The sequence below is a fragment of the Netta rufina genome, assembly GCF_964035555.1.
Source record: "Netta rufina genome assembly, chromosome: 1".
Classification (NCBI taxonomy): Eukaryota; Metazoa; Chordata; class Aves; order Anseriformes; family Anatidae; genus Netta; species Netta rufina.
The window spans coordinates 141,540,725-141,554,356 of NC_140123.1; the positions used below are offsets into that span (position 1 = coordinate 141,540,725).

The 13,632-nt window shown below is 39.3% G+C and overlaps 1 protein-coding gene across 5 annotated transcripts in view; it reads left to right on the forward strand.

The window, feature by feature from the left end:
• MICAL3 (microtubule associated monooxygenase, calponin and LIM domain containing 3) overlaps positions 1–13,632 on the forward strand; it is a 117,228-nt gene that overhangs the window by 82,907 nt on the left and 20,689 nt on the right. For all 5 annotated transcript variants that reach the window (XM_084294287.1, XM_084294284.1, XM_084294283.1 and 2 more), the window contains exons 33-36: positions 1,100–2,972; positions 3,884–3,978; positions 9,533–9,640; positions 10,374–10,467. In XM_084294287.1, the coding sequence (XP_084150413.1) occupies positions 1,100–2,972; positions 3,884–3,978; positions 9,533–9,640; positions 10,374–10,467 (2,170 nt within the window). The remainder of the gene's footprint in view (positions 1–1,099; positions 2,973–3,883; positions 3,979–9,532; positions 9,641–10,373; positions 10,468–13,632) is intronic.

The following is a 13,632-nucleotide window of genomic DNA, read 5'->3' on the forward strand; positions in this document are numbered from 1 at the left end:
TCAAGAAAGCTAAGTTGTTTACCGATGTAGTGTCAGCCGTGGAGTCAGCATGCAAGTTTACTGTGGTGTTTCCAGCTAATAAGATGTAAGAACAGAAATACATGACTCTTGAGTTTTTTAATTCAAATATTACCCCCCCCCAGTGTTTGTTTTTAAAGAATTGTTAAGTGATTAGACTTTCCTAAAGAGTTTTGTCATATACCAGTTTACTTGTACAATGGACACATTATAGGATAAGGCCAGTTTCTTGACAGCAATTGTTGACAACATTCTATTTTTATTAAATTTGAGAGTGATTTTTTTTTTTTGAGGCCTGTATAACAATTCTGTTAGACAAAGTTAGTCTTCATACCAGGACAGTGCCTAAATGCAGTACTTAAGACCTGGGTGTTTAATATATCATACAAGCACATGGAGAGGTTTGTGCTCTAATGATCATGTATCAGTTAAACCAAACTTCCATCATGCAAAAGAATGCTGGTGTGAAAGATGTGATTGGAAAGATAATGTCAGAACTTAGTAAGAGGAGTCCTGTGCCAAAGGCATAGATATTAAAACTAAGAATTGTGCTACTGAGTGATGTGGCAGTCTCCATATAGGAGGTAAAAGACAAGACTTCTCAGATCATTAAAGGTCAAGGGAATTGCAGCCTAATTTGCTCTTAAAAGAGAAAGCACCACTTGCTTTAAGACAACATTCTGGCAGATGCTAGCCAGCAGGAAGTGCTGGGTTGTTATGAGCTTGAGAGACTTGAATGAAATCTATCTGAGATGAGGGACCACCACTATATACAGAGTTGGATGTTGAAAGGCAGAGCAGGAAAAGACTGAAATGGATTTCTGGAATTTAGCACAGTTTTCCTTCCAAACATTAAATTTGCTTTGTTGTCATGTACAAAAGACTGTTTATACAATGGGACAGAAAAACAATCCATTCCTGAGGAGGAATCCTAAGTGACATTCTAGGTCTGGGAGTGAGATGTCATAGGTGTTTGACTTTTCTTCATGTTTTGATACTTGGGTGGTGTAGCAGCAAATAATGGAACAGCATTCTAACATGCCCAGTGACTATTAATATTTCCTTTATTTGTATGTTGTAGAATGTAACAGATCCCCTGGCTGCAGTATCCTGTGCAATAAAATCTCCAGAGGCACGCTTCTTTCCTGAGCCTTTCCTTCTTGAGGAAGGACCAAAAGATGAAACTCCCAAAGACAGGAAAGCTAAAAGCCCTTTGGTGCCACTCTCTCCAGTGTTATCGCAGCCAGCTGCATCACCAGATGCCATTGCACCTACATCTCCAGCAGAATCTCAACCAGCAGCACCAACACAGACTTCATCCCCAACATCTTCTCAAACACCTATCTGTTCCCAGCCTTTGCCTTCTTCTGAAACCTCTATTCCATCCCCAGCGGAACCTCCAGTGTGTTTCCAGCCTGTCCCAGCCTTAACATCCACTCCTCTAGCCAAACTGGTTCTTAGGAGTCAGGATAGTGAAGTGGAAAAACTGGGGAGCCCTACTACTGCAGAAGAAGCTCTGAAACGTAGTAACCTCGTGGAAGAGTTCTGGATGAAGAGTGCAGAAATCCGGAGAAGCTTAGGACTCACCCCAGTAGACAGAAACAAACGCTCAGAGTCAAACTTTGCTGTACCTGCCCTTGAGACAACTCCCCTGAAGGCTTTTAATAGCGAGAGTGTTTCAGGTGATGAAAGGATGCATTTTGTGAAGCCCCAGCCTGCCCCAAGAAGGCAGGGACTGTCCAAGTTAGAAAATGAGCAGATTTCTCTGCTCACTCCAAAATCTCCATCAGAAAAAGAACTGAGGAGTTCCAATGAAGTAAAGAGAGATGTATCTAGCAGTTCAGGACTTGGCCTCCAGGAGAGCTCATCTAACATGAGAACTTTGGCTAGCCAGAGCTTCAACACTTCTGACTCTACCATGCTTACTCCTCCATCAAGTCCACCACCACCACCTCCTCAAAATGAAGAACCTGCCACTTTGCGTAGAAAGAGGCATCAAGCACTTTGGCAGAACGAGTCCGAATCCAAGTCACCTCCAACACCAGCATCAACGCCTCCTGTTGCCCCACGCCATGAGCCAACCTCTGCTGTCAAAGAGTCAACCCAGGCCAAAAAAGATGATGTGAGGAAGTCTTTTGCAGAGAGTGTGGATGAGATTCCATTTGCTGATGATGTAGAGGACACATATGATGACAGGACAGAGGACACAAGCCTTAACGAGAAGTTCTTTACACCTCCTACGAGTAGGCCAAGGCCAGAGAAACCGCTTGTTTTGCCACTGGTCAAAGAAAATGGTGGTCTGCCCTCACTGGAAGGAGGGGTTAACCAAAAGAAGAGAGCATTGCCTGAAATTTCTGCAGAGGCCAAGGAGCTTGCTGAAGAAAGAATGAGAGCCAGAGAGAAGTCTGTCAAGAGCCAAGCATTACGTGACGCCATGGCTAAACAGTTATGTAAGATGAAAGATATGGAGATGGCTGCAGCTGCTGCTGGGGCCACAAGGTCACGAAAGGTATCTTCTATGCCTTTGAAGACCAAAGAGTTGTTTTATGACTCTCCAAAACATTTGGCCTTGAAAATTGCAGAGGGGTCCATGCTCAAGCATGATGCTGCTAGTGAGAAGTTCTCCACTCCTGCTGCTGACGTGGCTGGACCTGAAGGTTCTGTCACCTCTTCAGAGGGCTCCAGTGGGAAGAGTAAGAAAAGAAGTTCTCTTTTCTCCCCTCGTAAGAACAAAAAGGAGAAGAAATCCAAAAATGACAGCAGGCTTTCTGACAAATCTAGTGGTGGGACAGAGGAAACAACAAAATCTAGGTCTTTATGGAAATCTGTTTTCTCTGGGTATAAGAAAGACAAGAAGAAAAAGGCTGACGACAAATCCTGCCCAAGTACTCCCTCAAGTAGTGCTACTGTGGATTCTGGCAAGCACAAAGCTTCTGCATTGGTTACAGCTGCAGGTATAATAAATATGTGATACAGCTGGGTATCCTTGAAAGAATTTGGCTGTGTAACATTGTGCAGAATGACACTGATCCTCTGTCAAATGAGAAAATTGGAATAAGTAAAGCAGCTAGAATTGTTTGTTTTTGTGTATTCACAGAATTAGTTGATATGCCAATGAAAACAAAAAAAGGATCCTTAAATGGAAGCTTCACTCTAGATATGCACAAGGCATGTCCATTTTCTGCCTTCGGATGATTTGAAAAATAGACACCATTTGCTGGAGTCAGTTACTTGTGACATTTCATCTCTGTTTTAAATCTGATTCTCAGCTTTTTGTGGGTGGTCTGTTTGTTTCAGCCTGGTTCTGTGGATACTGAAGACTGCAGAGAGGCAGTCACTCCTGTGTTCTCAGTGATCTGACAACGGTCTGTTGATCTCAATGTGTGGATTCTGTGGTCTCGTGTATGTCCCACATGCCATCAGGTGTAGACAGGGATGTTTAATGGCTACATGTGATACAGCAAATAAGTTAGCCATAAACATAATGAAAACAAAACACATTACATTTCTCCAGCCTTGTAAAAATAGCCAAAATAGTGCCCGCTGCTATCATCCAAATGGTGTATCTTTCATAAGAGCATTGATAGAGCAGAAAAGGAGAATTGTGGCCATGACCTTTTAACACTCTTTGCAGAAAGTGATGCATATGTAGAATGAAGCTTCCAACTAATATTGATCATTCTGTGGGGCAGTGCTCTTCTGACAAACACATAATCCTAGGCAAAGCAGCCAAGACTGCTTAAAACTCTGCATTTTTGAAGTTGAATCACACAGCTTACCGAATCCTGAAATGTTTATGGAGAGAAATGCATTGTTGTAGTGTCACTGTTTTTCTAACTTCCCCTTTTTGTTCCTGGCTCCTCAGATTTGCAGCTCCGTCGGCACCTGAGTTTTTCGGAGGACTCTGACCTCTCCAGTGACGATATTCTGGAACGCTCCTCACAGAAATCCAAGCGAGAGGTAGGCAGGGGGGAGAATGCATTTTAGAGGGATGTGTGATTACTTGTCATCCTTACTGTTTCTTTTGTAGAGCAGGCTTTTGTGGAAGCTGACCAGCTGTTCTACCCCCCAAAAAGTTGGTTTTACTTGTTTACACAATTACGAGCTACTCCCTACTGTTATTGATGAAGGATCTTCTGTCTCACTGTGACATTACTTTACAACTGAGTATCACAGTATGAATAGTGAATTTTATCCCTGTTATGAGCATGCCAATAACCTATGGAAAACAAAAATTTAGTGTCAGAAAAGTACTTTCACTAGTTCTAATGTTGTTGCAAAAAAGTAACAGTGAGATTGTCCTCGCTTGTTGTAAGGGTCCAATTTTAAAACATTGTTTTACCAGCCTCTTTGATAGACTTATGTGGTAGAAGTCCAAGAAAACTGCAGGCAGGCATATACTTTGTTCATGCCTCAAGAGCACAGTCAAGACAGGTTGTAAACCAAAAGGTAAGCTGTAGGTTGCAGTTTGCAACTCATGCAGGGTGCCATATTTTTCCTGGGAGAAGAGAATTTGTACAGTCTGAATTAGTACCTTTTCTTCTTAGAGGACAAATCACTCGTCTCCCCCACTTTGACCCTGTTTTGTTTGAGGATTTCTTGGTAGTTCCTGAGTGTTTCCATATGTCTGTTTTGAAGATAACAAATGTGAAGATGAAATATGTAGTGATTCCTTATGAAATCCCAGTATATATGAATTGCTCTTAGCCTGGTGTTTTCATTCCAGTGTGGTCTGTTGCGAACTCTGCTTCTTCTGAGGAAGTTTTTTCTTATTTCTGAGTGACCTTCCTTAGCTAGTGCAGTGATGTGATGGTGTAAGATATATCAACGGCTTTCTAGCCAAAATAGTTTCACTTTAAGTGGTGCTTTAAGGAAGTTACTGAAGAGAACAGAGGAGACACCAGTACATCCTCATAAAAGCCCAGAGAGAAAAATACATTTTTGCAATGTGGAAAAAATGAGAGCCAAGTGCCAAAATTAGATGCTTTTTTGTTACTTATTTCATTTTTAGAATGGCACTGTTCACTGCTGGTAGAAAATATAAGGATCTGCTCTACTTCTTCCATTCCTAGTATCTTCTAATCTCTGCTAGGCAGACTTGGCAAGGTTTAGAGGAATAAGTTCAGATTTCATTGGCCCCACAGAATGCTAAGGCCTTTCTAGTCCTGAAGAGTGAAAAATTGGTTCTTCCTGCCCTTTTCTGGTAGTGCCTGGTCCATGTGTTAAAAATCTCAGGAAGAAGAAAATTATCTCAGAGGGTAGTGTCATGAACACAGTGGCCTGTACCTCCTGTCTTAAACCTTTCATGCAATGTTACAGAAATCAGTCTCAAATAGCAGGATCTAGTTGATATTTTTCTCAGATGTCAAAGGTATTGGAAGTACTGCAAATGGAAATGTCATAGGAAAGGCTTTCTATGTACATGCAGTGAAAGAATTAGTAAAACTAAGAAATCTTAGACTGGTAGAAGAAATTGATGAAATAAGTAGGAATTTTCTGTATTTACTTACCTGTCTTTCAGTCTCTCTCTCTTTCTCTCTAGTTGATCTGAGAGGAAGATTATTTTGTTTTATTTGATTCCCTTTTTTCTCTCCCCCTTTCATTCTTCCTTGCATGCCCTCAAGGCGTTTCATGAGAAATTCTGCATTTTCCAAGAGATGCAGAAGAATGAGGTACCCGTGGCTAGCAAAGAACAGAAGTGCAATACAGGGGGTTCAGATAAGAGTTACAGAACTACTGTTCTGCCTTCTGTGCTCCTTCAGGAGGAAGCAAGGCTTCAGTAAGGCCCATGACTGTTTTCAGACTGGGGTATGCCTTGATGATGCCTTGGGTATTGCCTTTTTTTTTTTTTCTGTGCTGAGCTACTTTCATTTAAAATGTTTTTTGCAGAAAAAGATATCACTAGGCTTTGTGGGGATGGCTGTCAGATGGCTAGAATCCTAATACTCAAATTATCTTACTAGTTTTGCCAAGGATATATGGCAGTAGCATCTCATTTTCTCCTCTTTGCTGTTGCTGAACTTGTAGTAAGAATTTCTGTGCTCAGCATCTGCCTGTTTTCTAAAGGAATATTTTTTAAGTATAAATTTATTTAGAGTGAATAAATATGAAAACTCCACTTGCCTAATTTTGCTGCATCCTGTCAAAGGATGTAAAACATCCATGCAAACACTGGAATGCGTTGCTGTCAGAAGAACTGTAACTGAACTTTTGGACTGTTAAAACTATATCTGTACAGATTTGGGGTGGGAATGTTATGTTTTCTAAGTTAGAAACTACCTGCTACTTATTGTGGGTAAAAGTCTACTTCTTCAGTGGAGCATAACTTTTATGTGAACCCCTTCACTAAATTGAAATTTTGCTTGTGCTGCTTTTTCAGTTATTATAGCGAGCTTGCTTCCCAGACAGCTTGCTCTGTTTAGCCTGTTCTTTGTGATCAGCAGTGAATTACTTCCATGCTGTTAGTGTAGTGCCTTTCAAGAGGAGTATCCTGTAATGAATTCCTAATGCAAATGCCCTGTGGGTTCCTTGTGTGTGGGTGTGTGTCACTGTGCTTGTGTTTGTCACTGTTGCTGTGCAGTTGTGATACTGTGATCAGATGTGTTTTACTACCACAGGTAGTTTGTTTTTTACTGGTGTTTGCCTATGTGCTTAAGTTGTTCTATGGCTTTTCATTTGTGACTGTTTTTAGTTAATTGAATGTGAAAATGCAAAATGCTGGCTGTTTGCCCAGAATGGCACAGTGCCCTCTGTACTTCATGGCTCAAGGGAAATTCACCTCTCTCACAGACCCTAGGTAGTTTACTTGCCTTATTTTTGGGAACAATGTAATTTTAGAATGTTCTTGAGTAGAGAAGGTAGTAGTCTTCTCCTCTCCTCCTCTCCTCGTGAACATCTCATGTTTTCTCTCTATTTCTTCCCCTCTTTTTTTTTTTTCTTCTCCTAATTTTAGCTCCTCAGGCTCTCTGGAGGTTCTCTCTTAGACAGTGAGATTCCCCTAGTGTAGGACATGTAACCCACTCTGAGCCCATTTGGTGTTTCTCCAGTCAGAAAGCAATGAGGAAAATTATTTCTATGAAGTAGAGATTATTTAAAACCATGAAATAAACACAGATTCCAGAAGAGGTTGTAAAAAAAGCCTGAATGGAAAGTTGCATGACAGAGCAACATGACTGAGCAGGTTCAGACCAAAGATCCCCCAGCTAGCAAGCCATTATTCCAGATCATGAGCCGAAACTTTGTATGTGTATGTATGTATGCTTGCTTACTTCCTCAGCAGACATTAAATCCATAGGTGGATAAAGGCCAAAGAATTCCTCTAGAATAACGTATTTTCAGGTTGACTGCATCTTGAAAGAGGCTACCAAAGCTAATTGCCTTTGGGATGAGTGCTAGAAACTTGATTTTGTGGACAGAAGTTCCATTATGCTTAACCAGTCTGGGCCACGTTCAGCATTTGCAAAATTTTACATTGCATTTAAAAACAGCTTTTTTTTTTTTTTTTTTTTTTTTTTTACTGTGCATCTGTTTTCAATGTTGAACTGATTTTGCTTCATTTTGTATGTTTTTTATTTTTATTTTTTTCCTTTACCATTCCCCCTTTAAAGTCGATTTATGTACCACACGCCTTGGCATTCAAGAGATCATATTCGTCAAAGGTAGTGTCTCCATTCCCGCTAGTTGGCCATTGTTGCATGTATGTCCCTGTATTAACCCATCAAATCCATAGCTACCCGTCACATGTACACTAACGTCACAAACATCGACTGTGCATGCGTGAGATGTTAGCAGACATGGGCAGAAAAATCTTTGTAGAAGTCACCTACCAAAAATGCATTGAGCTCCAAATTGTCTGACTTGTTAGCATGCATGCAACTACCAGTGCATAGCAGTGCAGCACTGTACAGTGATATGGGTGATCTTCGAGCTTCAGAACAAATTGGGTTTCTAGGCTTTTAAAGATGAATGTGTTTTGTTTTATTTTTAATACTCAGAACATGAGTTTAAGTGAATTTTCATGCTTTCCTTCAAAATTCTTGGGTTTACTGAAATCTCAGTAAAATTTTGTATCAAGCTAAAATCAAGATAGAAATTACATTTCTATTTTGAGAATGCTGCTGCTTTCTGAAATTGTTATTGTCCTGTGTTCACAATCACACCAGTGTTAAGGGGGGTAGGAAATTCACACCCTGTGTGACTTTTCCTTCTGATTTGGATATCATTGTGGATCTTGTGTTAAAAAAGAGAAAGCAAAGATTTAACTTCTTGGAGCTCTAATAGTAGTGCTTGCTGATCACCTCTCTTAGGAATTTTTATTAGAGACATGGTCCTATGTTTTAAACCTCTACTCACTGAGAACAATAAAACAGAGATAGAGTGATCAGTGTGGTAGTGCTAGATAAAGGAAATTTATGGGGTGGTCTGTCTAAATGTTTTGTCCTTAAACATGGCTATCAATGGAGATCTCACCAGAAGTGGAAGACATCTGTGTCTAGCTGTCCCATAAAGACCACATGAATGTATGTGGGAAGAGAAGAGAGTTCTTCTCTTCAATATAGTTTGTTTAATGCAATTGTGAAGTTCCTTGGATGCTCTTGAAATATATGAAAGGAAGCCCACCTTAGATTACAACACACAAACTAATTATGTGAAAAGGTACTAAACTCCATTTCAGTAAAGTTAAAAAATTATATTTATGTATTTTTAAACTAGTTTTCTTGGGAGAAAAGAAGAGGAAGAAATACCTTTCTATCTCTGTAAACACAGGATTTCTCCTATTGAATGGCTTCTGGTGTTGTAACATTCTAGTTTTAGTTAAGAGATTGTTTGCTCTGTTTTATACCGGACAGTTTTGTGGCATGGTTCTTGAGATGGGATTTCCCCTCTCACACCAGAACATCATTCTGCTTTCAAATGTATTTTTGACTTCTTGATTCAGAGAAAAATTGCACAAATTTACACACGCAGTCATTACCACTTATATCAGCGTAACTCTCAAATACAGACGTTCTTGCTCCAGAATAAAACATTTCATATAGGAAGAGTGGAATACGTATGTAGCTACAATAGTCTATATTAATTTCTTAGCTTATACTGCTGTAACTGTTCTTGTAGACATGTCTTTACCCTTTTCTAAAATGAAATCAAGGTGACTCACTTATATGGTAGTCTTAATGATTTAACTAAGTTGATTAGTCTAAATCTATTGAGAAATAGATTAAAAATGTATTTGATCTTTGTGGAGAGGTTCCATATAGCAATGGTAGACAGAAGTGGGACATTATAGAAAATCACAGCTTTGCAGTTGGCTTATATGCTTCTTCACTCCTGATTTGACCCTGAAATTTTTGCTCACTGCACTGTGAACACCTTTGCTTACAGAAGCTTGATTTTTGTCACAGTCATGGCAAAGACAGAACACCTCCCTTCTGAAATATTGGAAGAGAAAATGGCTTTCCCTCCCCCCGTACGTCTGGGCATGGAAATAAAATCTCCTGTTTTTTTCTTCCTTTAGAGAGCCTACACAGAAGAAGAACTAAATGCTAAGCTGACTCGGCGAGTACAGAAGGCTGCTCGTAGACAAGCCAAGCAAGAAGAACTAAAGAGGTTACATAGAGCTCAGGTAGTGTCTCACAGTCTTCTTCTCATGGCAGGAAATTAACTCCCTATGAAAGCACCATGATCCTGGCACTCCTCTGAGTATATCAGAAGAGGAACCAGAGCCAGAACTTTCCTGTTTCTACAATTACCTCTTCTCCTACTCTGTCTATCAAATTTGGTACCATGTCACAGACATGGGAAGAATTACTGAAACTTGTCATAATAGTTTTGCAACAAAAAAACATGACAAGTAATGACCATAGCACCTTCCTACTAGGAAATGAGTGTGGTACCATTCACTGAATCGAGTAGTGGTAGCAGGATAATACCTGATGAGTTTGCGCCAATGATTGCTTTGCTAAATTATGCTAGTGGGTGCAGTGTTACTAAATTAACCTTTAATCACTAGAGAATCTGCTGGCACTGTCTGTAGGAGATGGAATTTGTTTAAAACTCAAGTTAGAGGATCAGCTGACTGAATGGCAACACCTTTCACAGTATGGTTTAGAAACGGGATTCTAGTTGTAACAAATAAGTGAGTATCCAGGTATCTGTAAAACAAAAAGCTAGGATGCAGGGCATGAGGGTGTCCTCACTGGAGGGGACTGTGATGCTAGCTTTCAAAGCAGTGTATTCTTGAATGCAAATACTTTTTCAAAAGGCTGATTTGGCCAAAGTCACTTAGTGCTAGGTAAGTGCTGCTGATAGAGCAGAATCACTGTTGGTGAGGTTCTACTCCCTTCTTTCCTGAACAGATCATCCAGCGGCAGCTTGAACAAGTAGAAGAGAAGCAGAGACAACTGGAGGAGAGAGGTGTTGCTGTGGAGAAAGCCCTTCGGGGAGAAGCAGGTATCCAGCAGAGCTTGGTTTGCTTTTTAATGTGTTCTTATCAAATGCTTGTGCAGTAGTCCATAGCTGCTTGGATTTTAGAAGTAATTGGACCATTATAGCCTAGAATTAGAGTCCAATGTGAATCTATTCTCCCTTTTCTTCTATCTTTCTGAGACCGTGTTGTTCTCACATTTCTTCTAATCTTGGGGCTTACCTAATGGCAGAGACTTAATTCACTTGCCTTTGCCTGAGGCTCAGGAGGTAATCCTCCAGCTATTAGTAGTGGATTTATATTTCTGCATATTACTGGATATTACAGCTAGAAAACTGCAGAGGTTTCCTAGCTGCAATTCACGTAAAGCTGTCACAGTAGGAGAACCCTGTTTGTACATTCAGAAAGTAATTGCAAAACTGTGTGTGCTTTCTCTATTGTGTTGGATTATCAAGGCAGTGTCCTTACAAGGGACCATCACAGAACATCTTCCTCACTGCACAGCCCAGCACACTGGCAACTTTTGACAAAGTTGTGCAGAGCAGAAATGCAAATGTGTACTGAAAGGTATCCATGCCAAGCTGCTAAAGGAATGCTATGTGTACTTGAGTTTATACTGAATGAGTTTCACCTGATCTGGCAAAACATGAGTGGAGGAGTACTTGGTTGAGGTAATGCTGATAGTAGTATAATAATCTGGAAAAAAAGAATCCTTACTTTCACGGAGTCAAATATCCAACAGGCAAATGCAGTATGCATATATCTGACAAGACCAGGATTATATACCTGATTACAAGGATCAGAAATCAGAAATGGTAAGAGTGGAACAGGTACTGGAAAAATGATTTGTCTTGTTGCTTGGATTGAAGAGTGCCCACTATGCCTGTGAAGATGGTACTAGATTAAGCAGTGAAGGTTCACCAGAGAAAATGTCTCTTGAGACATCCCACTGATTACTACTCCACCAAGTTTGTTTGTGCTTGGTGCTCCGTAAAGACGTGCCAAAGCAGCAGGTCTGAATGGTTACCAAAGCAATTAAGTTCTACACGAGTGCAAAACGATCTTGATGACTTCAGTGGTTTTGTGGTCTGTCTTTTTTTTTTTTTAATTTGTGGGTTCAAAAAGTAACCTTGTGCAACAACTCTTTCTCTGTGGTGGTGCCTCCTTCCTTATACTGTGTATTTCTGTGTAGCCCCATTCTGATGGCTGGCCTGCCAGTTACTGCACTTACTAACACCACTGCGTATTTCTAATTCTTTGTTTCGTTTTTCTTCTTTCCATCTGGAACTCCATCTTGATTAGTCAGCTGCTAAATGACATTCATGTAAGTAAGACATGTCAGCACAAGTGGGAAATCTTGGCAGCTGAGAGAACATTCTTCACAATAATCTAAAAAAAGTCCAGAAAGGGCAAAATATGACCAAGAGTAAGAGTTGGTATTTTGTATGGAAGGCTGCAGACTTAAACCCTTGTATAACATCTCACTCCCAGCTCTCCCAAAATGAAGCAGTTTAAGACAAGATTGTATATTTGTGAATTTTTTAGCAGAATTATTAAATTGTAGGTCACACTGCAAAAATGAATCTCTTTTCTTCAGGAAGCCCATAGGGTATGTTTTGCTTCTATTTGTAGAAGCTTAACTTCATCATAAAGAATTCACAAGCTCCAACTCTTGCAGTTATTTCCAGGGATTAACAAGAAACACATTCTGTTGGGGAAAAAAAGAAAAAGACATGTTATAACCTATGTTGACTGAAACATGAGATTAAAAATGAACACCATTCTTTACCTCTCTAGCTAATCTTACACAGACTTTTTACATATGTTTGCAATAAAATAACCAAATTTCTTCTTATTTTCTAGTCTGTGACATCACATTCCATAAGTACTGTTAATTTCTGCCTCCATTATCCATTAATTGTTCAGGAGGGCATCATAATTTTCTTCTCATCTGCATTGTTTTAAGATACTCACCTAACAGTGACCACTGCATTCAGCAGGATCCTTCTGTGAAGGTGCGGAGTAATGCTCTTGTCCCTGATCAATTCTTCCCTAATTAAATTGTATAAACAAAATCTAAAACATGGGAAGGGCAATGTTTTCATCTGAATATATATATATGTATATATATATATATATATATATATATATAATATATATATATATTATATATATATATATATATTATATATTAATATATTAATAATATTTATATATATATATATTAAAAGGAATATATATATATATATATATATATATATATATATATATTCCTTTTAATAAGCTTGTACAAGGGGAAGAAAGAGGGGAGGGTGGGAATTGTGTGTCCCATGCACGTTCTCTGTCCACGTGAAAAGAGAAGGATTGCAATGCAGGATCAAAGTAATGGCTGTCCCATAGAGACCAACCAGTATTAACTGTTCTTGGAGATGATATTGGGCTCTGTAATGAATAAGTTATTTGGCTTCCCTCCCTGTAGGGAAAGAACCAATCTTATGCATTTAAATATGAAGTTTCTTGCAGTATTAGTAGTTTCTTACTACTAGGTGTTTGAAATTCCTGACAGAAGAAACATGATTTTGTATTTTGTAATGATTCTTTTCTTTTTCTATTGTAGAAACAGATAGACAAGGCCATCTGAACAACTTTTCAATGTCATTTATCATCTTTCATCAAGTTGACTGTTAGTCACCTTTTCTCTCAGTAAAGCATTTCAGTTCTTTACTTAGCAGTCTTCCATCAACTTCAGTTTTTCATATCTCTGACCTCTGGACCTTTTCCCCTTTTTACAAAAATATATCTTTCATTTGGACTGGTAAGAACAAAAAAAAAGTACTGTGGGTAAGAATTTGTTTACTTTTTTTTTTTTTCTTCTATTTTCCATCCATTTTGTTTCAACCTTAGTATGTTTTGGCCAAGTGGCTTATCCTGAGCAGATAGTCAAATTCTTCACAGCAGTGCCTTGTGAGACTACAGTTAAGTTGGATCCTAGCAATAGGTACAAATAGCTCAGTACTCTTTCCAGGAATGTCAGTCCTTATCTGATAGCTTTCAAGCTGGAATATGATGATACTAGCTGTTCAACTAATCACACTCAGAAACATTTTGGAGTTCATTGCTGACTTCAATTTTGACAAGATAATCGCACCTTCCTCTATAACTTCTTTTCTTTTTTAATTTGGCTCAGCCTC